This window comes from Hyposmocoma kahamanoa, unplaced genomic scaffold (genome assembly GCF_003589595.1).
Source record: "Hyposmocoma kahamanoa isolate Upper Pololo Valley unplaced genomic scaffold, ASM358959v1 66, whole genome shotgun sequence".
In the NCBI taxonomy this organism is placed as follows: Eukaryota; Metazoa; Arthropoda; class Insecta; order Lepidoptera; family Cosmopterigidae; genus Hyposmocoma; species Hyposmocoma kahamanoa.
The window spans coordinates 25887243-25913551 of NW_020653854.1; the positions used below are offsets into that span (position 1 = coordinate 25887243).

The 26309-nt window shown below is 37.7% G+C and overlaps 1 protein-coding gene across 1 annotated transcript in view; it reads right to left on the reverse strand.

Annotated features, from left to right (window-relative positions):
- The window catches only part of LOC113231979, a 276226-nt gene that overhangs the window by 204738 nt on the left and 45179 nt on the right, over positions 1-26309 (reverse strand). Inside the window, exon 2 of the mRNA XM_026466583.1 lies at positions 17110-17307. Coding sequence (XP_026322368.1) covers positions 17110-17256 — 147 coding nt within the window. The 5' untranslated portion in view covers positions 17257-17307. The remainder of the gene's footprint in view (positions 1-17109; positions 17308-26309) is intronic.

Here is a 26309-nt window from a genome sequence, read left to right on the forward strand (position 1 = left end):
AAGACTACAGAGAACTATGCTGCACCACCACCGAAGCTTCACTTCTAAAGTTATTCCAGGTGCAAAAATAACTTAGTTGTGAAATAAACGTGTTTCTTATATCAGATTAGGCGATTACATCAAATTATTACTATTTATGCTAATTCTAGTAATTGATATTCTGTCTTCGTGTACGTATGAGCCGTGTATGGAAATTGTACATTCTTGAGAATGTAAAGGAGGTATATGTCATGAAAATTTAATGGGATTGAAGAAGTTCTTGGTTACTGAACCTTTCTTTTAAATCTATATAGTTATTGTCACGAAATAATTGCTCTTTTGAACTCCATCTCACCTGATGGAAAATAATGTTGAGGTGGACGATGTGCATGCATACCTAAACCCTACGTCCTAACCTAACAAGTCGTACGCCTGGTGTTAAGCGACAAGCCTGTCCATAACAGTTCAAATCGGAAAGATATGAGGGGCACTGCCACTGCGCCCGTTACCCTGAGACATAAGATGACAAGTCCCGTGTGTTTGAACATGTTTTATTTATAACAATTATATAACAATTTTATAGTTAAAGTTTATTCTGTTGTCAGTTGAAATAATTTAAAACTTTCAGTATTAACTGGTATTTAAGTTTTGTTATTTAATTATTATAAAAGATAACTAAAACGATTTGTTATTTCCGCCGGAGCTTGTACAATGGGTTAGAAAACAAACATGGCAGAAAAAAAAGATGGCGCACACGCATTTTTCAGGCTAGCTTGTTTGAACAATTTTATTGATTATAAAAGTGAAATAAAGTAATGTAATTTCACCAGTACCCTTACCCTTCAAAACCGGAACACAGTAATGCTAACATTACTGCTTGGCGGCAGAAATAGATAAGGTGACAGTACTTCCCCGGACGAACTCATTCACCAGCTCTACTGCTACTAAATAATATACAATAATAATACAAAATAAATCTATGAAAGCTATTTCTCCGAAGGAGCTGGTTCAAATCCAGCGGAATCAAAGGAATTTTTCGTAGTTTTCGATCTTTGTATTGATAAATATAACACACTTGTGGAGTAATTTCACAAAAAACAATTGAACGTCATGGTAGTAAAACTATAATATAATATTACATTATTATTAAGGCGAGGGTTTAAATAGACGAAGGGGTTGGTACGGTTCTAGGATTATGATGTTACTGAACATTTCCGCCAGAATGGTGTGTTATAGGAGAGAATGTGCGAGAATACTCGTTGAACTGAGGGCAATTTTGTGTTAGTGTCTTCGATCGAATGTTCGAACTTCTAAACCTTTAATTTAAAATCGAACCCAATCTCATACATACTCTCGAGGCAATGGACGCAGTTTATCTCTCCATCTTTTTCTTTCCAATTGCAAAAGAAAGAGACGGCAACATAAATGTGTAAGTAATCAGAGGCACGTGCACCTGTGCAAATGTACTCCACTTCCAAGTGGAGGTGCTTTCGAGAATGGTATACAGACTAATTATATATAACGATGGAAGCGCCGTGGTATTTTTCAAGTAGTAACACGCTCAATTCACATGCTTCACAGTGTTCCGATTTTGAAAAGTAAGGGGTGACACAGTTAAGTCTAATAATATAAAAGCAAACATTCCGAATTATAGTTTTTACGATTTACATTTGAAAAAAAAAAGATATCAATTAACGGAACGAACAATTGCAGTGCCACACAGAGCTTTGAATCGCAAAGATCTGAAGGACAATTCCACGCCACCCGTCACCCTGAGACATAAGTTGACAAGTCCCATGTGCCAGTGATTTCACCAGCACCATTACTCTTTAAAGCCGGAACACAGTAACGCTGACATTACTGCTTGGCGGCAGAAATAGGTAAGGTTGTAGGTACTACACAATGCTACCCTGGATTCTCCAGTGCTACTAAATACATGTACAAATTGCAAAATTTTAATAAATAGCTGTAGTTGACAAGTCCTATTATCTAAATTTAAAATATGATAAATAGGTGTATAATTATTACTCTATGTTAAATTGTGGTGCCTTTTTGATTTGCAGCGCCCTTGTAGAGTATTATATCTGTATGACTACTATGTCATATATTGTAAAGCCCTTTGAAAAACCATTGTAGTAGTGTGCTCTTGTGAAAGAGTGCATCTGGGCAGGGAAGTACTGCCACTTTACCAATTTCAGCCGCCAAGCAATAATGTAAGCAGTTACTGCTTTCCAGTTTTGAAGGGTAAGACACTGCTACTGTTATGGGCAGGCATGTTACTTAACACCGGGTGTAAGACTTTTTCAACCTGTCACTTGATATTACATAAAAAAAAGTATATTGTGGCTAGCAAATAAAGATGAATATGAGTTTATTTGTCGTTTTTTCACCACAGATACACATACATACTTTGTGGTATATATTTTTTTATAACTGCTATCATAGCACATAGATCGCTCTACTTTGTCTGACGAATGATAGTGAGGATTTTGGGGAAACCTGTCGCAGTTAATCAACAGGTTTTACCGTTTTGTCACTGCCTTATAGTTCGTAAGAGAACATCAAAAAATAACATCACTAGAAAAGAATGATACTCGAGATAAAAAAAAACTGAGTTTAACTTAATCATGTTGTTATCTCGTTGCGTGTGGAAACACAGTGAACTCCGACGGACAGTTACCTGCGTTTATTATAATTAAATAAATAAATATTAGACAACATTACAAACGATGCTCTGATCTCAAAGTAAGTAGCTAAAGCATTTGTGTTATGGAAATCGGAAATAACGACAAAAAAGATAATCACAAACACCAAGACCCGAGACGATAAAGAAAAGTTAGTTTCTACATTGACCTGGCCGGGAATCGAATGCCGGACCTCAGAGATGGCACTTGACCGTAGAGTTCGTTATAATTTACATAATAAGAAAACTTTATTAATCTGTTCACGCTTGACCAAAAAATTGATTAAGGTATACTAAAATTGTTTTGACAAAAAAAGACTTAATGGTTTCTGAGACAGTTCCCTTTGTCTCCTATGGTTTTGGATTTGCCCACACTGTCCCATTTAAAAAATCACAATATATCTATACATATTTTTTATAGTAATCACCGTGAAATTTAACAATAAGAAAATTGATTTGTTATTTATGGGCACGTCCTTCATTCATAGATAAGTACGTATATGACGGATCGAACAAGCGTAAAGGTGGTTTCCACCGGCGAGGCGAGACAAGGCGAGGAGAGACGAGAATCGAAACCTTACGGTTTAGCGGAGTTATTTCCACCAAAAATGTATGATTAATAGCTCGCGCGAGCTGGCGCTGTGATTGTGGATAGTGGAGATTCAGTGCTGTTCAATTCATCTAACGATAAATACGCGGCTGAAGTAACATGTCCCGTAAATTATTATTATATACGAATATGTTAACGGAAAAAGAATCGGATGCAATCACTTATTTTCAAATCGTACGATCTCGCGATTGATAGGAACAGCCATCGCGAGGTCGCGCGAGATCATGCTTGTAGTCGCGAGATTGCGCGAGAAATGTAGTAGAAAAGTGTTTTAGAGTATAATACCTATGCAGGCAGCAATACGGTTCAATATTACATCAACAAATATTTCAATTCTCGCCTCGTCAATTTCCACGGAAGGTGGGCTACGACAGAATTGAAAATTTGTCATACAAATTTCAATCTTCGTCTCGCCTCGTCTCGTCTCGCCTCCCTGGTGGAAAACTACCTTAAGTGAAGGAAAAATAAATTTGTGAACGATTCAAAATTTAAAAAATATTGGCCAGGGACCAGAAAAGGGAATGATAGAAAGGTGGGATAACGATGAAGGAGGTCAGCATCCGTCACAAAGTGAGTAGTTTAATATCTTGTGGGGTTGTGGTCAAGCGATTATCGGTTTCACTAAAAATAATGGGAACAATTGACTTAAAGCGTCGTGGTCGGCTATCGTGGTGCGACCTATTAATAGTTTATCACTTGAATGGACGGCGAGACTTTACAGTCATAACAACCACAATCAAAACAATGGCCGCGTTCCCACTATGTTTATGTAACTGTACTTGACATTTACAAATTAAGACACCCATATGCATACTTTGCTGAGCTGGTGAAGGAGAATTGTCGCGTCGTTGCATACAGAAATAAATACTGTGTTGATTATGTAAGCTACACAATATCACATTGTAGAATTATATAAGCAGTGCCCAAATCGAATTCCCAGGTTTTCGCGCTAAACGTCACTATTTTTTATAGTTTTACGCGCAACACACACAAACACCCACACCCACACACACACATTTCAGTGAGATAATTATTTAGACAGATCACACAATTTAGATTAATTTTATTTTACTCATTTGCTGCCTCCACAAATTATTACTTGTTCTTATTATTTTGCATAATGTAGGATAAATGAAATAACGACAATTGTAAATTGTACTACACCATTGGAAGGTTTGCTGGTACTAATAGCACAGGTTTTCCTTTTTTAAGTACCAGCGGTCATATCTACTGATTCCTTAATAACTTACTTACTGTACACTATGCATTTTGTATTATTATTATGGCAAACAAATTTAATTTAGAGCTGAGACTAAGAGCCTTACCTATTTCTGCCGCCAAGCAGTAAAGTAAGCATTACTGCGTTTGTACAAGGGTTATTTTCCTTTATTTTAGTATTGTAAGAGTATAATTAGTGTACATGATACCTATTGCATTTTGGGTAACCTTCCGAGATATTGCCACCTGAAGTTTTATTGTCATCTAAAGAAATATCAATTACGCTGACAGTGAAGTGAAGTAATGAACCAAATTTAACAATAAAATTGAAACTACATAAGTGACATCATATCATATCAAACAAACCCGATTAGAAAAGGTTGCAGATCTAGTTTCGGTGATCCCAGGTATGTTAATAGGTAAAATGTTGATTATTTGGTCATGTTAAATTTTTTGTTTTTTTGGTGATTGGTTATTGGTGATGAGTTGCTGAGGTGATTGGTTGGTGATTGGTATGGCACTGCAACAGCTACGGATAGACAGGTCACTTGGTGTCATAAAAAAATTAATAATATTATATATTTTTTATAACTTCAACACGTGTTTCTAATTTTCCGAACTTTTGACTTTTATGTGTTTTGAGAATATTTCAGAGTTGAGAAAAATATCAATATTATTTCTCTCGATAAATATCGATACTGCTTGAATTTCTATCCAAACGATATTATAACGGTATTTAATTTGTTTATTATGAGCTTTTCGGCGAAGAAAAACGGTTCATGATGATTATAATATATTGATACATATTTTTCATATGTGGGCCTCATAAGAAGGCCCAAGGTCACTCAGCGGGCAATGGAGAGAGCGATGCTCGGTATTTCCCTATGTGATACAATCAGAAATTAGGAAATCCGTAGGAGAACTAAGGTAATCGACATAGCTCGAAGAATTGTTCAGCTGAAGTGGCAGTGGGCGGGGCACACAGCTAGGAGAACCGATGGCCGTTGAGGTGAAAAGGTTCTTCAATGGCGACCGCGCATCGGACGACGCTCAGTGGGTAGGCCCCCCACTAGGTGGACCGAGGTTCTGGTAAAGATCGCGGGAAGCCGATGGATGCGGGCAGCGCAGGACCGATCGTCGTGGAGATCGTTGGGGGAGGCCTATGCCCAGCAATGGGCGTCGTATGGCTGAATGATGATGATAATGATGACATATTTTCAATTGCTCAACCTTACGCTGCATCTTATTGACCATACAAGGACTTTCATAAAGCATATCAACCACAAAATTGCGAAACATAGGAAGCTGTTGCCAATCGAGCGATTTCACAGCTGCTTATTGTCAATGAGCTATTTGTTACGATGTGTTTCCTGGACACCGATTATCGCTTTGTTTCTCGTCTATTCGAAATATTACGCAACATCAGCTGTTTGTCTTAACAATACCTTTAATACTCTCCGATTGGTCATTACTCTGGACAAAAGCTGTGAAAGTGGTCGTAATTGGTCAATGGTCTTTTGATTTGAATTACATTATAGTAACAGTTAAATTCTCGAATCCATACGACAGTGTACTTCAACTAGATATCTCATTTTTCTCGAAACGATTATGCATGAGAATATAATTGTAATTTTATATAAAAAAAACTCAAATGTTTGTAGAATTACATCTTTTTGCCAAATTCTGTTGAAATCGGTGAACGGAACAGATGCAAATTAGGGGTAATTTGCCACCCTTAGAAGTGGAATACTTTCTCCAAATTTGAAACACTAGTGAGGTACCCAACAAAAGAAAAATTACTAACAGTTCTTGAACGAGTTGCCGACATCGTCAGCAATTCGGCCGTAAAGTCGTAAACCATAATCAAAGTCGCACCTGTGTCCCAACACGACCTCTTTCTCGGAAGCTGTGCATGCGCATTGTTTACGCAGCTTATCTCTTCCGCGTTGTAAAGACTAATAAGTTAGTAATTTGTAATCGGCTAGAGCAATATGGAGATTACACAAGGAAATGTGAAAAATAATCCAAGCTCCACTCAACTTATACTGCTTATATGAAATTGGGCCAAGGACCCTGCCTTGTGGCACTCCCGAAATAATTTAATTTTTTCAGATTTTACTATCTTAAAAATGAAACATTTTTTCGATTTAAATCACTTATTTAGTTTACGGTACTTCTATATTGTCAGCCAACCGAGACCATCTATAACGAGCCCAAAACGTTCTTTCGTTTTGAAACAAATGTTTTTTTATGATGGTAAGCGTCACACGTGAAGGCCATACATAAGTTGACAAGTCTTATGTGCCTGTAATTTCACCAACATCCTTACCTTTCAAAACCGAAATACGGTAATGTGAGCATTACAGGTTGGCGGCAGATATTGGTAAGGTGGCAGCACTTCCCTGGACAAACTCTTTCACAAGGAGCTCTACTGCTAGATACTGACTTTGATCCGAAAAAAATACTTTAATATCCAGTTTTTAGCAATCGGGAAAATGTAACAAAATCGATAATATTCACTAGTCGGTACAGCGTCACGTACTCCAACCACAGCACAAACTGCACACTTTTGGATTACGAATATTCGAGGATAATCATTTCTGGGTATTGTTTGACTTTAGAAAATAACATCAGAAGTTAAAGAGTGTTCTGCTTCTCTAATTACATCTAGTTCTTATTTAAAGGGACCAAACTTAGAACAGTTTACATTAAAAATCTCGTGCACTTTGCGCTATTTTTACAGTTCAAGTGTGGTGCATTGACCGTTTAAGTTTAATTATGAACGCCTTGTTCAGTTCTACTGATCTAGGGTAAACTCACGTGAGGCGGTGGCCTCCTTTTGCGCAGAGGTTATGTCGCAAAAGGAGGCCGCGGAGCGGGTGCGCGAGGACGCGGCGGACGCGCACCCTCTCCGGCGCAGACGTACGGGGAGAAGGCGAAGGCAGTTCGCTGCTCGCCTGATCCCCTAGTGAGACCAGCGGGCTCTGGACAGGGACTCCGGAGCCTGCATTGCACGGCCTCACTCGTCTGGGGGGCGGGTCGGAGGACAACCGACTCGCCCCTCCGTTGGCGCGGGAGCCCTGGCATAAGCTAGGGCGGCCGGGCGGCGTCGTGGTGAATGCTCACTGATCCCACGGCGCCGACTCAACCGGCGAGAGGGAAACCCGGGGGGGTTTTAGTGGGGTAGGCCCTCCAGTCTGGAGGGAGAGTCCCCACATAACTCCTGAGTCTCCCTGGGCTCAGGGGTATCCATAAAGATTTCCCCCCCGTCAAAAAAAAAAAAAAAGGGTAAACTCACGTAACGTTAAGTATTTGAAAATGTTTAGTCAAATTTGAAATCCTTAACTTTTTTAATAAAAAAATCGACCTCAATTGTTTATCGGCATTTTATTGGAATTACATCTATTTACCAAGTTTTATTGAAGTCGGCTAACGGAAAGTGCGCGAAACCGAATTCATCCCCATTTTGCCACCCCTAGAGGTGGAATATTTTCTTCAAATTTAAATGAGACCAATACCAAGGTACCTTCTTTCCAAGAAAAAAAGAATCATCAAAATCGGTTTACAAATGCCGGACTAATCGCGTAACATATATACAAAAAAAATCCAATCGAATTGAGAACCTACTTTTTGAAGTCGGTTAATAAAACATAAAAATACAATGTGATCAAAATATCGCATCCTTGGTGTAATAAGACACACCTGCAGACAACGTTGGCACGAGAGGTTTGAAATTTCTACAAATGGCGGGAGAGCTTTGAAAATGTCACATATATATAATTTATTTCGCATAGTTCGTATTGTTTTTAAGACTCATTGGATAAATGCATTTTTGGCGTATGATCACGTGTCGACTTTATTATACCATGGTGACGATAAAACCAAATTGTCTGCATATTATTAAAAAAACTTTAAAAAATATTAAGTGCTTCCTTCCAATTTCAGCAATTTTGAACAGGACAATCACCTGGACGATAATTTAAATACTTATAAAGTAACTTTCAAAGAAGAAATTCGTGCGGTTGATTATTTTTATGAGAATAATACATTTTTAGACTCCAAATTCATCTCTGTCCCTAATTTAAAAAAAGATGGAGCAATCCTTAATTCTATTAACATGAAAGATTGATAGGGCTCTCACGTGTTACAATTACCAAGGTTAACCTTTGGGAACCATTTAAAGGGCAAGTAATGGGAGCGGCCTACATAAAATGCCCGCAAGTGTACGAAGATTTCACACGATCGTTTCCGTTTATTAATATTCTGGCATTAATATCGCTTTTTGATGGTTTAATCTTAACTAAATCTTGTTGATTGATTGCGGTATTATTCAATAGCAAGTTAACATTTACTGTAACAGCTTGCATAAACAGACTGAATAAATTGGAACTGTAAATATTATAATCGCGATCTTAATTACAACTGACTGATGTGTTAGGCATTTCAATTGTGTAACAATCAACAAACCCTAAAAACCCGAAACTGAATAAACTTTAAGCAATAAATAACTTGTCACTTTATATGTTTCCACCTTCAAACTAGAGTATCCGAAAGAGGTAAGACTTAGATATGGAGTACCAAATGTCTTTACAAAACAAAGTTAATCACAACATTGCGGGTGCAATCCAGACACATGCTTCCCAATAGCTTCTCATACCTAATTAGATAACTACAATCCCCCAATTGTACTACTGATTGTGATATAGTGCAGGATGTGTATCATATTCCGATAGAGTATGTACGGAACGTAGCTGGATGGAGGGAAAATTCTCAAGTCTACATTTCAATTTGGCAGAGTTAGGCGTTTGCAACATAGTCTTTATGTTTCTCTGTACTCTGAGCAACAGAATTCACTCTGAGACACTACCCGGGACACCCCTACTGGAACCATTGGAAATCGAACCCGGAACCTTTTTATCCAGCGGCCATAGTATAAAGGTCGTCAAATTATGATATAGATTTGATGTCGAAATTAAACGCAGACCGTAGATAGTGGTTAAAGAGCCTGCCTATATGAAGGCGACGTCTATTCGTTTAGAAAACTTCTTAAATAAATAAAAAATCTTTCCTCATATAGAAATCTATTTATAATAACATCTGTTATTTTATTGACGTCTTGTTTTGAACACACGTCATCAGTAAACTCATCTACTACAGATATACCTATATAATATAATGTGGGTGCATTAGAAAGGGTCATCTTTACAGCAATATAAATTATACCAAATTATATTTATACTTCGTATAATTTAAAATAAGCTAAGCACTTCATTTCACAACAAAATAAACAAGCATCATCGCTTTACAATTGATCAAGATAACAAAAACGCATTGCAAATCGCAGCCCATTCTGCGTTCGCGCATCCATCATGACGACGAAGATTTTTTCAAACATGTCTTTTGCAGGTGCATAAAGACCAGTGCATCAGTTTTGTGACAGACAAGTTAATACTGAAAAGTGGTTGTGTGCGATGTATGGTAGACATTGAGATGAAGGTCTTGTTATATTTGCCATTGATATAATTATTGGTATCAAGAAAACGATATTGAACTTTACTCTCGCAGTAAAAGCAAATGGTAAAATTTCTTTCAACCACATAAAGCGTTGGTGATAATAACGTACCCTGTGGCAGTGTGTGAATATTACTATTTGATGAAGTTCACCAAGGGAGCGCTGCGTTATTTTATACCTGGACTAAATTCTGTGTGAGCATTTGAGTGAGCATATTTCTTGTGCCTTCAAGTTCTGGTTCTAGGTTTTATATTTTATATCCGTTACATTTGGAGCGCCTGTATAATGGCGCATTTAGTAAAGAATTGTTACCAATTTCACAGAATATAATTTTGTTATTTATAGTAATGCTATGATTGTGGCCAAATAAATACGTAAATTATAATTTATTTTTCTACTTCAGTGTTCCTATTTGTCTAAAGCATTATTAAAGTCGAACATTTTTAAGCGGCAATTTTCATACCGCATATCAATTCTAATCTAAGAATGTCATATAAAATATGTAAAGGCGTATCCAACGTGTGTAGCGTAATAAATGAAACCACGCACGTTTGCCACGAGACAACCACGAGCCAGCCGCTTTTATGGCAAAGGCATCTGGCATGCGCTAGAAAATTTACCATGAACTTTTAGTAACATCATAAGATCAATCATGAACCTAAACATGTTAACATCATCTTACCATCGTACGCCCCAATGCTGGGCATACATTATCCAAGGGCTGTGAACCTATTTCAAAGTGCAGGTTTCATTAATATTTTTTAATCACAAATATACGAAACGTCGTTAAAGTCATAAAGTACATGTGACGACTGGAATTCGTACTAATTTTGAAATCCCTAATACCAAAGCAGCTGTATACGAAGGTTCACAACTCTAGGTGAAGTCCTCATTTCGCATTAGGTCAGTATGGCAAACTATAACCTCTCGTCTTAAAGAATCCACACGCGGGATATAGTATAATGACTTGTGATTGTGATGATGATGCTGATTTATAAAACCTACTTTCTCCATTCTCAATGCCAGATAATAAACACTATAGTATTTAGATGTCCAAAATGAAAACAAAGGGATAACTAAACAAAAAAAAATTTTTTAATGGTATTATTTTTTCCGTTAATAAACGTTTAGAAGTCTTTTCAAGCTGCAATCTGATAAAACTTAGAACTTTGCAATATGTATTTTTATTTAACTTCATTTAGTACATTAAATATAAGCAAGACTATGTGCTAGACCAATTAGGATCAAAACCATTTTTTGAGCCGCCATTTTGTCGTGTCATAGATGTCATTTGAACTTCGTTTCTCGAATTCGAATGTTTTCTTGTTCCCGTAGTGCGTTTGTTAAATTATCGTGTGTTGTTGTTAAAGTTTTTGTTTGTTGTTAATAATGAAAAAATAAGGAACTCCTCCTTTTCCAATTTCATTAAAAATAGAAGGTTTAGCACATCTGCATTCACACTTTGAAAATGACATTTCTTTGTTATATTTTTTCATACTATAATGTAACATTATTGCAAAAGCAATTTCACGCTTTTAATAGGAGCACTTTGTTATTTATAAAAGCACCACTTCCGCCCAAGATTAATGTTCTATTTCACACCTCATCATGGAGTCTCCGTAAAACAATTGAAGGTTGCATCACTTGTAGGAGCATTCCTCACAGTGATAAATCTAAACCGATTTACATGAGGTAATTAGGGGCAATAAAAAATGTCCGTAATCATGCCATGGGTGCAATGGAACGTCAAAATGTGTGAGAGCAAAAAATATTATAAGAAGTAAAGTTAAAGCGATGGCGTGTCAAGACCGCTCCGTAGAGTTCAAATTAATAATTTTGACGAGGCTTTTTGTGTTTTAAGCAAACGTTGATAGTTATTTTTAACCGACTTCAAACAAGGAGGAAGTTCTCAATACGTCTGATTTTTTACTGGAAAAGAAGTACCTCAGTAGTGGTTATAGTCATTCCACCTCTAAGGCTGGCAAATAATGAATGCGGCTACTGAATTTTCACCCCCTTTCCGATAACCGATTTCAGTAATAACACACTCATAGCCACGCACTAGGAAAAAGCCCTGTATCGCGGGTGACATACATACATAGACAACCACAAATTACACCTAAACTCACGAGAGATAAATAAGTGTAGGTCATACAACTATTCTAGGCCCGGTATACGAACCCGGGACCTCTGCGTGGCAGAACAGCAAACATTTTAGGTCGGTTTTTTTACAAGTGGCGGGACGAATAAATCGTGCGCCTGGTGGTAAGCGACACTCCTGTCCATAACAGTTACAGTGCCACTCAGAGGTTTAAATCAGAAAGACCTAAAGGACATTGCCGCTGCGCCCGACACCCTGAGACATAAGTTGACAAGTCCCATGTGCATGTAATTTCACCAACACCCTTACACTTCAAGCCCGGAACGCAGTAATGCTCACATTACTGCTTGGCGGCAGAAATAGGTAACGTGGCAGGACTTCCCTGGACGAACTCTTTCACAAGAAGCTCTACTGCTACTATAAGCTATACACTTTTGTTCAAATATCCAGTGCAACGGAACAAGATCCGTCAATGTGTAGGGTGATGCACTGCCGTCGGTACAATTTGACTTTTGTTACGGTAAGAACAAACATTCGTTTTACACCGAGACGTACTTAGACGCGAAGGTTTTAAATTGTAGGTTATTGTTATAGTGTTACATTAAAAAAGCGCAAAGTGTAATAAACTTAAGTGAAAATTTAAAAGCATTTGGTTGACCTTAAAATGTTAAAAAACGTGTTCCTCAACGATTTCATCTATAATTACATCTATTGTTGTTAGAAGACGGCAGGTGACGCGACGGCGAGATTGTGAGAAATGTGCCACTTCTGCTTCCTAAAGCACACGTTCTTACATCTTCTATAAACATTCACACAGTGTGGACTTAAACGGATCTTTTAAATCCAAAATTCTATTACAAATAAATATGCATTTAAAAAAATTTAAAATATGTAATGTGCGGTTTTGTAACAGAGTGAACAATACTGTGGTCTGTGAACGAGAAGGGTATAGTAAAGTGGTTTGGGTACAATGAGTGGATAAATGAAAGTAGAATGGCGAAAAAGACATATAGAGCCAACGTGGATGGCAACATTGGAAAAGAACGGCCACGAAGGACGTTCTCAGATCAAACTGAGAACATTTTTGAATAGGCAGGCGCGTGTAGGGAGAAGAATATAAAGGGGTTGTATGATATACTGTCATCTGGGAACTTGCTCCCTGAACGACATGACTACGGCCTTCTCAAGGTGAGAATAAATAGACATTATTCAGGTGTACATGCTCCATTGTTGACCTCATAGTTACTTTCTATCAGGTGAAATGGAGGTCAAAGACGCACTTTTTTTTAAATAAATAAACAAAAAATGAAAATATTAAAACGAATATACGGTGAAGCAAGGTTTCTCAGGATCATGCAAAGCAGCGATCTTTAATCTATGTCTATCACGATATGAAACCGGGGACGTGAATACATAGACTTGAAATATCTATAGATATTATATAATAACTATAGATTGTATTTTTTTTTTATACCAAGTGATGGAACGAACAAATTGTGCTCCTGGTGGAGAGCGACACGCCTGTCCATCACAGTTGTAGTCACTCGAGCTTTAAAACGCAATGTCGGAGGGATACTGCCACTGCGCCCGTCACCCTGAGACATAAGTTGACAAGTCCCATGTGCCTACTCTTCAAACCCGGAATGCGGTAATGCTGACTTTACTGCTTGGCGGCAGAAATAGGTAAGGTGGCAAAACTTCCCTGGACGAACTCTTTCACAAGGACCTCTACTGCTACTCATGATATAATGGAATTTACATTGCAAAACTTTTCTATAAATGTAAAGATAAATACAAAACGATTTACTGTTTTATTTCACAGCATATAGATGTACTATCTTCATACAAACAGGTGTCATAGCTCTCACACATGACACCGATAGCGATCAGTTTACAAACTCTACACAACAAATGACAGCGCTGTAACCACCCGATAAGAGTTTCTGGGAAGCTACAGGGCAATTTGTCTATGCCGAGATGGATAACTGTCGTTTAACTGTCTGTGATTGTGGTGGCAAAACAATTACTTATCTACTATCTATTGGTAGAGCTCTGTTAATAAAGGAGGATCTTAAAACTGTTGTGGATTTTCTAATGCAATTAAACATAATTATTTCAAACGCGATTTATTCAACTCATTTGGAACGAATATTGTAACTTAAAATTATGACGAAAAAGTGTTTTTTATATTGTCCGATTCAAAATGAGATGTTATACTTAATATAAATACTTTTTTATTTACTTTTTTTTAGTGTTTTTTTAGAATACCAAGTGAAGGAACAAACAAGCGACTGGTGGTAAGCGACACGCGTATTCATAACAGTTGAAAAATCTTAAAGGCACTGCCACTGCGCCCATCACCCTGAGACATAAGTTGACAAGCCCCATATAATTTCACCGGCACCCTTATCCTTCCAACCTGCAACGCAGTAATACTCGTATTACTGCTTGGGGCAGTACTTCCCTGGACGAACTCGCTAGCAGTAAAGCTCCTTGCGAGAGAGAACAGCAATTCTTTTCCTGTAGACTTATTCCTTAAACGCAACAACTATTCTTTTCAAAGCGAGAATGTAGAGGCATTATGAATTAATGAAATATTCTCTAATGCACTTAACATTACAGTGACAACACAAGACAGTAACTTAAGTATAAAATGGTAAGTTAATATGCAACAGCCGGCCTTATTGCTATGTAGTATTATAATAGGTGTGGCATGCACACCATCGTCGACCTTATCGTCAATTCCCACCGGGTAGGATGGATCAAAGGCCACTTAATTTATTATAAAAAAAACCTAACAGTTATCCTAAAAGAGCTTTAAATTTAACATGTTAATTTATAGATATCATAATTACATCATTATAACTAAAATGTGTTGTATTTTGGCTTCCATAATGTTTTAGCATAACCGCACTTGAACTAAGTTAACCACATATTTAACAGCGCATTTGAAAATAAACTATAATCACTACGCCATACGTTTGGTATCATCTTCAGTAAACAAAACCTTTGAAAATAAACAGTAAAGAAAGAGCATAAGGTTGTTATTGAATTGTACCGCTTTGAATGGGGACGACCGTTATGGTCACTAATATGGCCGGTAAGTGTTTACCTTTGACTCTTTGACCGTGGATGTACAGAGGCTTGAGGACGCTTATAAGATATAATCTTTAATGGTGTGAGATTGTAAAAATCCGAGTCACTAGCTAATGAAGGGGCAATAAAGCACGTCGAACGGTGTTGAGAGAATTTTGTTTTTTAATTTTTAATTTAAAGTTGTATAGATTAGACAAGTATTAAAAGTAGACAATAATCGATTGAGGAAGTTTTTGATGGATGGCTAATTGGAATTGGAATTGGACGAAATTGTTCCTATTAAAGTGCCTGTTCCTATTTTATTCAGATTAACTTACACACAGACGCGAGAGGCTATAGGTATGGATATATCACCAAAAGTCGGAGTTAGCTCAAAGGGGCTCCGTTTTGTGGAGAATAGACACGCCTGCGTTTTGGTAGCGTTAAATTTGACAAGATTGACATCGCCCCAATAGAAGACTACCTTTAGTGCCACATCCAAACGGGTAACCATAGACTCTCGACAAGACTGGATTTCCTCTCCACTGTCATCAGCATACGCAAAGGTATGGGGTTAACATATCATTGATATGCAGCGGAAAGAGAGCAGAGAGTCTTCACGCAGCCGAGGTCGACCGCATGCAGTTAATGCATGAAGTTGATTAAGACTTGACACATTAACTGCTAACATGCAGTCTATCTCTTAGCAGCCTAAGGAGGTTAAACTTATCGATGAAGTCGGCGACCACAGGGAATTGAACCGCCGTTATCTCGATTGAGAAGCAACTATTCTCCCAATTGATCTGGTCTCTCGTCTGGTCCAGGATCCTCAAGTTCGATTAAATCAAAAGCTATTTATTTTTTATTCGAACTCCATTTTATCTTAGAACTAACCAAAGCCAGTAGCTTCACAAAATACCAATCAAAAGATTTTTCTTATCAACCAATAATCTCTGAGTCGTGTTGAAATTTGAATAATGCCCCTGCCGGTCACCTAATGCGTTTTTATCGTCGGATTTATCTCTCTACATTATTTACGTGTTGGAAACTTAAGTCGACAGACTATAAGTCAAACGTTGCTTAACATTTTGTAGTTTGGTTTTTGGTAGTGGCTTTAATGGGTGTTAACATTTAAGTAGGGACTAAATATGTACCGCAGCCGACGTCGATGATTTTTCCACGCCACTGCCACCGTCGTACATGGCGTAAATTCGGCGTGGCGAAAATATGTTTTGTTTTAATTAAAAATCAGATTACTTGTTATTTTTTTACTATATCTCAAGGATGCACGAAAGGAGCCTCTCTGGACGTCGTACCTTTTCGTTGTATCCGAAGAAAAAATCATAACAGCAGAAGTTGGTCAAATTTTTTAAATGTTTTTCATAATATTTGTTAGCATCAATCTTTCTTTATCAATTGATTTGTTCATTATTATACCTAATAATGGTATTTCGAAATTTAAACGATTTAATATTTTTATCTCAAAATTTTTAAGTACCATAACGCACCAAAGATATATCCAAGGACTTACGACCGTTGACCAACAAAACTATGTCAACATCCACCTTAAATCATCCTCAGACAAACGTATTTGCCGAACGCCTTAAACGCCCGCGAGGAATTTCGCGAGTGTAACACAAACAACTCTTCCATTTCAAAAATTTTGTGCAAATATTATATGTAAGATTGTAAGGCTTGGCGTGCAAATAAGTGTTACCTTTATAAAATTAAAAAGAAATCGCAACAATCGAAGATTGTTATTGCTTCTAAAATACACACTTTAGTTTTTAAAGCAACTAAACATACTAATCAAACAACGTAACGTGGCACAGTCGTTTGAAAACACACAAAATAGTTAATGTGTACGTTTGATGCTGAATTTTGTATCAAAATCAAAAGTATCTTAAAGTCGAGTTTAGAATATCGCTTACCTGTACAGCACTGTTTAGAAAACAATTGTTCAGTCCCGGGGCATTCCACAGTCCTTTCGTTGTGTGGAAGATACCGGAGTCTCTCGAATCGTCTCTCGTATGCTGCGGCTTTAACTCGCCCACGTACAATTCGTGTGTCGCCGCCATTTCGTGGCTCACGCGGCCGCCATCTTGTTAACACGACACTTCGTGACTGAGCTGGAAGTAAAAGAGGTGTATTTTAACGTTAAGAATTCATATTTTATCAGCTATAGATGTATATAGTTCTGTTCACAGAAGTATGTGGCTATTTTCAGATTTTTTTATCACACATGCACGTAAATGGTAAGAATCAATGGCAATCATACTATTTACCCCAAATAAAACCCTCGGGCCTTATTCTTCACAATACCGAGCATGGCTGTAATGAGAAGAAAAAAGGCCTGGAAGTTTTATTTTGTGTATTAATAGTCAAGTTAGCCTGCATGCCATCATACCATTTACGTGCAATTGTGATGATAAACGTGGAATGCTTCACGGGCGGTACGAAAATTACGAACCTCGACTTCGAAAGACCTCAGTCTTCGACTTCGGGTTTTGCTCGTAATTTCTTATTTAAAGCCCTTAATTCACAATGTAATTGCTGTGATTCAACAAATCATGAAGTAATAGAGACAAATAAAAATACCACATTTTCATTCACAAAGTGTTCACAATGTAGAGAAATCGCAATTTGTATGCCTAGAAGAATTATCGCACTGGAATGACACTCATAAACTATCAGGTAATGAAGGAGAATTCACATGTAGAAAAAGAAGCGTTCGAATTCTTGCCTACCAATTATTATGTTCAACAACTACACGCTATAGAACGTAATTTCTTAAAAAAAGGTGTGTAAAGTGTCATAAAGACTAGTTATTCGCGGTTCCTAATTCCAGAGTGCTATAAATTGGCAATTGTTATCCGCGTCATGAAGTTTTTTCTTCAATAAAGAAGATCTTAGAGACTATAATACGAATTAATGAAGCGATGATAATCGGTGTTCTCACGGGGTGAAGATATCGTGATGCAAGTTAGAGTAAACAGTGTTTTCGCGAATTTCCTTTGATTTCGTTTCGAGCAGTAACACCTAGTACCTCTACTATGAGTTAACGATGTTGATAGAAGTTAGCCACCGCATTGAGATAACAGTACAGGCTTCCTAGCTCTTATTATTAACAAGTACCGCTACTGTTTGATAGAGGTACTGTACGCAGCAGTGAAAAATGTACATATTTTATCTCTTATCTTATGCCTCAGAGTGACGGGCGCAGTGGCAGTGCCCCTCGGATCTTTGTAATGTGCATGGAGTACCGCTGCCACCTTTGGGATGGCTCTGCGACATATCAACTGGCCACTTTGGATTCAATTGGCAACCGTGCCGTGCTTATAGGTGACTCGGAATTAGTGGAGGCGAAACTGCAGGGCCTTGAACTCCGCCGTAAAGTTGCCTGTTTATCGGTATTTTACAGGATACATCACGGAGAGTGTGTGATGGAATTACACGATTTAATTCCGCCTTCCCCTTTCCATCAGCGGGGACTAGGCGTAGGCTTGGGTTGTGCCACCCCTATGTTGTGGATATTCCAAATATTCGCATGAAGCGTTACGCTTCCAAATTTATATGGCGAACGTCCATGGACTGGAATTCCCTGCCAGCAGACTTGTTCCCTGAACGTTATAACTTGGACCTTTTCAAGGCGAGAGTGAATAGGCAATATATAGGTGTGCATGCTCCATCGTCGACTTAATCGTCACATTCCATCAGGTGAGATGGAGGTCAAATGCGCACCTATATTATATAAAAAAATATATGTAAAGGTCTGAGAGGCACTGCAACTATTGTGATGATGCGACCTCCTTCCATCGTCATTCCGCCTTTTTGTCACCTTTTCTCTGGTTCCTGGCCACTTATTTTCAAATTTTGAATCGTTCTTGAATTCCTTTGCCTCGTCATTCTCATTTTGTTTCGCCGTCGCCACTCTCTGCTCAATCACTGAAGCGAGCAGTGCAGCTCGACTAATTTTCATCCTTTTACCAGTTTCCTAAATCATGTGCCAATTTTAATACCAATATAACTTAGCAATATTGTATGACTTCGCCCTTTTTTCCTTTTTTCTTTCGCCTTTACTTACTATATAAAGTACGCGGACCGGAATATTTTCCGTGATCCTGGCCACGCCATATTAGTGGTTTTCAACCTCTTCACTATTATGGACAGGCGTGTCGCTTACCACCAGGCGCTCGACTTGTTTGTCCCGCCACTTGGTATTGTTATTCTCGCCATTTTTCTCTCTTCCGCACAGCCTAGTGCGTTCTAGTCTATTCCGTGCTGCTGCATAATTGTTGATTCCTGGCGCAATAAGAGTTTTTTTCCAAAAATACAGTTATAACTAGTCTACGACAACATAGACATGAGCAATTAGCGTTTTTTCATTCATATTGTGTGCATCGGGGTTAACACGATTTCATATTTATTGCACAATGAGCCATTGGTGGATTCCTTTCACTATTCAACTTGCGCCTGAGAGCTATTGTTGTGTCTATGATGTGACATGAGACTTACAATTTGAAGTTTGATCTTATTTTGGACACTATATATAATAGATAGAGGAGAACAGTTACTCTTTAATTAAGAAGTAGATGCTTCGAATACATGTAACGGCATGAACATTTAAATAATAACGCACACACTCATGCCCCCACTAGGAAAACCGTGTATCGCAGGTGCCATGGACACACGAGAGAAATAAATGTAGGCCATACAAATGTTTCTCCCGGCCCGGGAATCAAACTCGGGACCTCTGCGTGGTCGTCCAGGATCGTAACCGTTCGACCACGGAGGTAGTTGAAATATTGGATTATTTGATCCTCACAGATAATTGATCTATTGAAAATGTGCACTTTTTTAAATAAACGAAATTGTTTTGTTCGATAAACGTGTATATATTAACAATTCCGTCTATATTAGTTGATCTACGGATAAATTATAAATGAAGTCCATTCAAGGTAACACTATCATTATGTTTAAGCATGCTAATAGTTGATAGTCAAATACAATATTTGATCCTCTTTTTATACGTCCACATACGTTCAATCTTGGGTGCGCCCTCCATTCAGTAGGTTAGGTAAGTAATATGAAAAAGCAGTGCAAGCCGAGTGAGCGAAGTCAGCTTGCCGCGGCAACGGGCGGCGAATGCCAGAAGTGAATTTACTTGCATTTCCGAACATGATTACGAGTTAACGCTCATTTGTCTTAGTTTTGAGGCTCAACATGAAACTATCAAAGTTAATTTATACAAATCAAACATTACCTCAGAACAGATTAAAATACACGTTGATTTAATTCATTTTATATCTCAGAGAGAAAAAATCAATAACTAAAAAAAAGACCATTTAGGTTTATTGCCTGCTGTTTTTACAAATTTAAAATGATAATTTAAATACATGCCTGTAATATATTATAATATATTATATATTGCTTTAATTTCTAAAATACGTACAATAATGATTATTTATTCATTCCGCGGAAAGTACGTGAAGCTATCGAGATTGGTCGTCATTCGAATTTCAATCGTGATAGTGGATGGTCGGTACCCCCCGGCTGGAAAACAGTGTTAGGTACTACGTCAGTGGTTAGTGTAGACGAGACTTTACAAAGTGCCGTTGTTAGTGTAGTGTGCAATCCTGCATATGACTTTAATAAAAATGAAGCAAACGAGGGTAGATTCTCGCCGACGCCGCCTGCGCCCGCTGCCGTACTGAGTGATCGGGCTGCCAGGGCTTTGGCGCGCAGTTTCCGTCGAATCACCGCCGCGGAATCTCATGATTAAGGACCACGAATTGGTTCGAAACATGTCGAGCAAAAATTCGACTTAAATCCGTTATTTTTAGTAAAACATGATGAAATGTTCATGTAGAGTGTGTGTGCATCTTCCTGGGAAATTCTAAGAAGTCTCCAACTAAGGCGCAAAAACATCTCTTTAGAGGAGGCTTATGCCCAACAGACTTATGACGATATCTCCCGTGAAATTACATATATTACGAAATTAAACTGACCCAAAAATCTTGTCATTCTCTATACAACAAATTAGTACAGACTACTAAAAACACAGACCTCAAAAGTTTGCGGAATTACATCTATGAGTATTTGCCAAGTTTTATTGAAGTCGGTTCCCGTAAAGTGCGCAAAACCGGACTCATCCGCTAGTTTGCCACCGTTAGCGGTGGAAACATTTTTTCAAATTTAAATGGTACCGAGGTACCCTCTTTCCAATAAAAAAAAATCATCAAAACCGGTTCATAAATGCTGGAGTTATCACGTAACATATATACAAAAAAAAACATACAGAATTGTGAACCTCCTCCTTTTTTGAAGTCTGTTAAAACGGTCAAACTGAATGCAGTTTGTTAAAAAATAATCAATATTTTTATAGGAAATGAAACTATTTTTCCGAATTTAAATCGCGTATATTTGTTTTTTCAAACAAACCGACGTTTCGGGCCCTTTACAGGTCATATTTATATCAGGTAATATTTTTATATTATAAAAATAAAAATAATGTTATAATAAATAAAATCTACCGTCTATATTTTTTTATATCCCCATATTAGACAACATCACATGCGTTGCTTTGATCCCAAGTAAATAACTAAAGCATTGTGTACAATACCAACACAATAAACAGTAAAAATATAATAACTATTTTGTTTCGATTCTTTGCATTTTATTTTTAATCTTTTCGAGATTTCAGATAAAGGTTTTATCTACTCCACATGTCTTATTTGGAATTACAGTCTCTAATTTCTGTTTACGATATTATCCACTTGTACTAAACTTATCTATTTTTATGATACCAAGTGACTGCACGAACAAGTCGTGCGCCTGGTAAGCGACACGCCTGTTCATAACATTTGCAGTTCCACACAGAGTTTTAAATCGCAAAGATGTGAGGGTTACTGTCATTTCGCCCGTCACCCTGAGACATAAGTTGAGAAGTCCCATGTGCCTGTAATGTCATCAGCACCCTTACTCTTCAAAACCGGAACGCAGTAATGCTCACATTAGTGCTTAGCGGCAGAAATAGGTAAAATGACAATACTTCTCTGGACGATTCTTTTACGAAGAGCTATACTTTTTTTTATGTAACACAAACAAAAGAGCAGACGAGCCACTTGATGGGAGGTGGTCATCGTCGGCCATGGACATTTGCAACATCAGATGAGCTGCCAATGCGTTGCCAGCCTTGGAAAAACCATGTCATAACGCAAAGAAAATACTTCAGGACGAAGATCATTCCACATCTTGCAGGTTCGAGGAAAGAACGAACGAGATGTCCGTGTGGTCTTACAATGCCTGTAAGATGTGGAGATGGACTCTACTCCTTTGGCGGGAGTTGCGATGGTGGAAACGAGACGGTGTAACTGGAAAGTTAGAAAAGTTCCTCAGAGCATTTCCCATTATAAAGACGGTAGAACACACACAGACAGCCAACGTCTCTCCATAGGCTAACTCGACACCGTCTCTACTGCTACTACTACGTCTTAAACCTATGCTACCAATGCACTCTTAACATATTATGTTAACAGTGTCTAACCAATTCGAGTATTGGTTTAAGACGTACTTAAATTTGGTGAAAGTAGGCATAAGTAGATGTAATATTATCTACTATTTCTGATTTTCACGGGCAGTATATGTGTATCCGATATAGCTTCCAAGTATAACAATGCATAAAGACAGTTTGTTTCATTTATGTTTTATAATCTATAACAGCAAGAACCGTAAAGTAATATTTATGCTATAACATTCTCATACGGTAGTAAATAATCTAGTTTCCGTTCTTTATACCGGCATTAAATGTGCTCCGCTAGCACCTCGTTCAAATAATTGGATGATGATTATAACAGTAGGTTGTACACGTTACAGTCTTCGAGCTTGTTTATAAGACCTGAAGGGTTTTGAAACTTAGGCTTTTGAGATGCGATCTCCTTCATTGTCATCCCACCTTTTTATCATCCTCTTTAATTGTTTAAAACAATTCCAAATTTTAAAAGTAGCCAGTACTACTTTTAACATTATAAATTATCACCATGTCAAACTGCAATTCCACTTAAACTGTTTTTAAGAGGGAGCAGAGGAAAAATTCCTAACCTTCGATTTGATTTTAGAGGGGTATATCCACTTTAACCTTAAAAATAAAATATTGTATGAGTAACTACGCGATATATTCAAGCATAGATATTAATCAAAAACATAAAACAATAAAGTTTCCTCGATAGATAAAAATCACGAAATGACCTCTAATTTTAACATTTTTTCGATTTATCCTCGAAATGCTACAGGTTATTAGGACAAAAATTAGATAATTAATTATATTTATGCATGATCGAGAACTGTCACTACGGATTTTTTTTAATCCCTTTAATTTTAGAGTTATTCCGCTAAAACGAATTTGGTACTTTTAATGCGCAAAATTCGACATCTCCTGTCGCATGTCACGCGAACTTCAGGCATATATTTGTTTCACACGTTTGGGCGGAGCCAACGTCAAAACTTTTTTGGCATGGGAGATCTTAAAGCACTAGATATATTATACTATATATACTGGGCCTTTCTTTTCTTTTCTAATAAATTTATGTGGACCAAGCCTTCTCTACACACATACATAACTATTCAAAACAATAACGTGATGAATAACTCTCACCAATGATGCAATTAGGCCACATCTGCAAAGTTTTCAGAAGAGAGATTTCGGTAATATTAGTGTTATTTTTAACCGACTTAAAAAAGGAGTAGGTTCTCAATTCGACTCTACGTGTTTTTGGATGTATATTACGTGATAACTGTAACTAAAAAATAAGGCACTTGTGGATCGATTTTGATGATTATTTTTTGTTGGATAGAGAATACCTCAGCAGTCCCATATAAATTTGACAAAAATATTAGTTTTATTGTAATCATTTGAAATTATCTTAGAATGACCAAACAACTTGTGAAAGAACTTTTGTAACAGTAGTGAAAATTTAATGTATTTGCAAGTGAAAAATATTTGACATAACTGGTAGATGACTTTACCGCCTTTGTCAACCGTGATCATGGGACCTGTAATGGGCCCGCAACGTGAGTTTGTTTGAAAAATATAACAAATATACGCGATTTTATTTCGCGACGCGATTCACTCGAAATTCTAATTTAAGATACAGAAATATTCAATACAATCTCAAGCGTATTTGCAGAATTTCGTCACAAGGTCTTTATAACGGTTTGTACCAAATAACTGGTCTTTTGATTCAGTACCCATTTCGACCACCCAAATTGTTTGAATTTTTTGAAAATTGGTGCTGTCCATTTCTGTTATTGGACACGTCAAAAATTTTTACTCCGTAATCGAGAACAGTTTCTGGCCTCAGTTGAGCGAAAAAAGATACTTATCATGGCAATGGCTCACTTTGTGGAAGTCGGTAACTGGACTCGTGATTCGGATGGTTCAGAGCAATGCTACGGTGCAGCATGGTCGTGGGCGAGTCGACAAAATTTTTCTGTGTTTGGTCTTTGTAATTATAACAAAACTAGTAATAACTCCTATTTCACAAAAAATATAAATAAACATATTATTGGTTCGTGTTATTACGGAAACAGAAGCTTACATACCATGTTACTTGAGTTATGACATCATCTTCTTAATGCTGACACAACTTACCGGCCAGTAAATTGTAAATGCCATTGTAATAACAACGTTTACAAAGGCACGCCGCTACATAATCACTGCATGCGACTGCAATCAGCAAATGCTGTGACTAAATGGCATAGTTAACATTCTTGTAGTCAGAAGAACGAGATATAAGGCTGTTAAATGTTTACTAAGACCTTTTCCAAAAGATGTTATACCGAGAGCGGTGGTAGTATGTGGGAGGTATTGCAGCATGTACATATGTATATACATGACGGGACAAACAAGTCGTGTGTCTGGTGCTAAGAGACAGGCCTGTCCATAGCAGTTAACCCTGTACGGCTGATCTGGGGTCAGAACCTGTGCTTGGAATATCCTGTGCACGCACAGGTTACAGTGCCCTTATAATCAAAACTAATGTAGAAAGATATGGGGCTATTTCTCAGTATATAGGCGGTGCGAGGATATGAAACGGTGTGATGTTTTCCACCAAAGCTCTGCGAGGTAGTGAGGTGGTGAGAGAATGAATGAAGATGCGTTATGGACTCTTTTCAGCTATGCGTGGACGGGGTACGGTGTGGTGGGGTGAATGTTGGCGATGTGGCAGTGTCGGTTAGAGTCATACTTGCTGTAGCTCTTGTTTCCTACACCATTTTGCATACATTCCTCACCCGCATCCCTCGCACAACTTCCTCGTACACATCTCTCGCTATTTTGTATGTACAAATACTTAGCTGCGCTAAGCGAGGTTCAGGAAATGGAGCAATCCTATTGGTGGATTTTTCCTGGTACACCGTCTCGCTACGTCGCACATCTCTAGTGGAAAGGCAGCCTTAATGTGTATAAACTAATTAATGGACTGAAGACTTGACATATGCCTATTTTGTCTATAAAGAAAAAGATAAAATCACCAAGACTTGGCTGTATGTAGTTGTTAAACCTTTGCCTTTTCCTTTACGGAGAGAATGGAAAAAACAACAACTAATTGGAATCCCAAACAACTTAAATTGTTCTTCCATTAAATCAACGGTTTAACTTCCTATTGGATGTTATGTTATACTTCCTATGACTCGATTCATGATCTCATTATGTTTCGTGTGAAACTTTAAACTATTACATGCTCTAAACACCGTGCACTCCTTTGTCTACTTCGCAGAAAACAATGTTATGGGTATACTGCGTCTTCCGAAACGACAGACATGTAAACTAATTGGATTGAACTGGATGCTAAGAGACCGGATATTGTTGAAGGCATTTGCGATGTGTTTTTTGAGAAATAAATTATAAGCTGGACGAAGAAATCATCTGTGAGATCCAGGATTCGGCATCTTTGAGATTCCAGGTTCGGTCCCCGGCCGGGTCAGTGTAGAATACTAATTTTTTATATTGTCTCGAGTCTGGGTGTTTGTGGTACAGTCGTTGTTTCCGATTTCCATAACACAAGTGCTTTAGCTACTTACTTTGGAATCAGAGCAACGTATATGACGTTGTCTAATATTATTTTATTGTTAT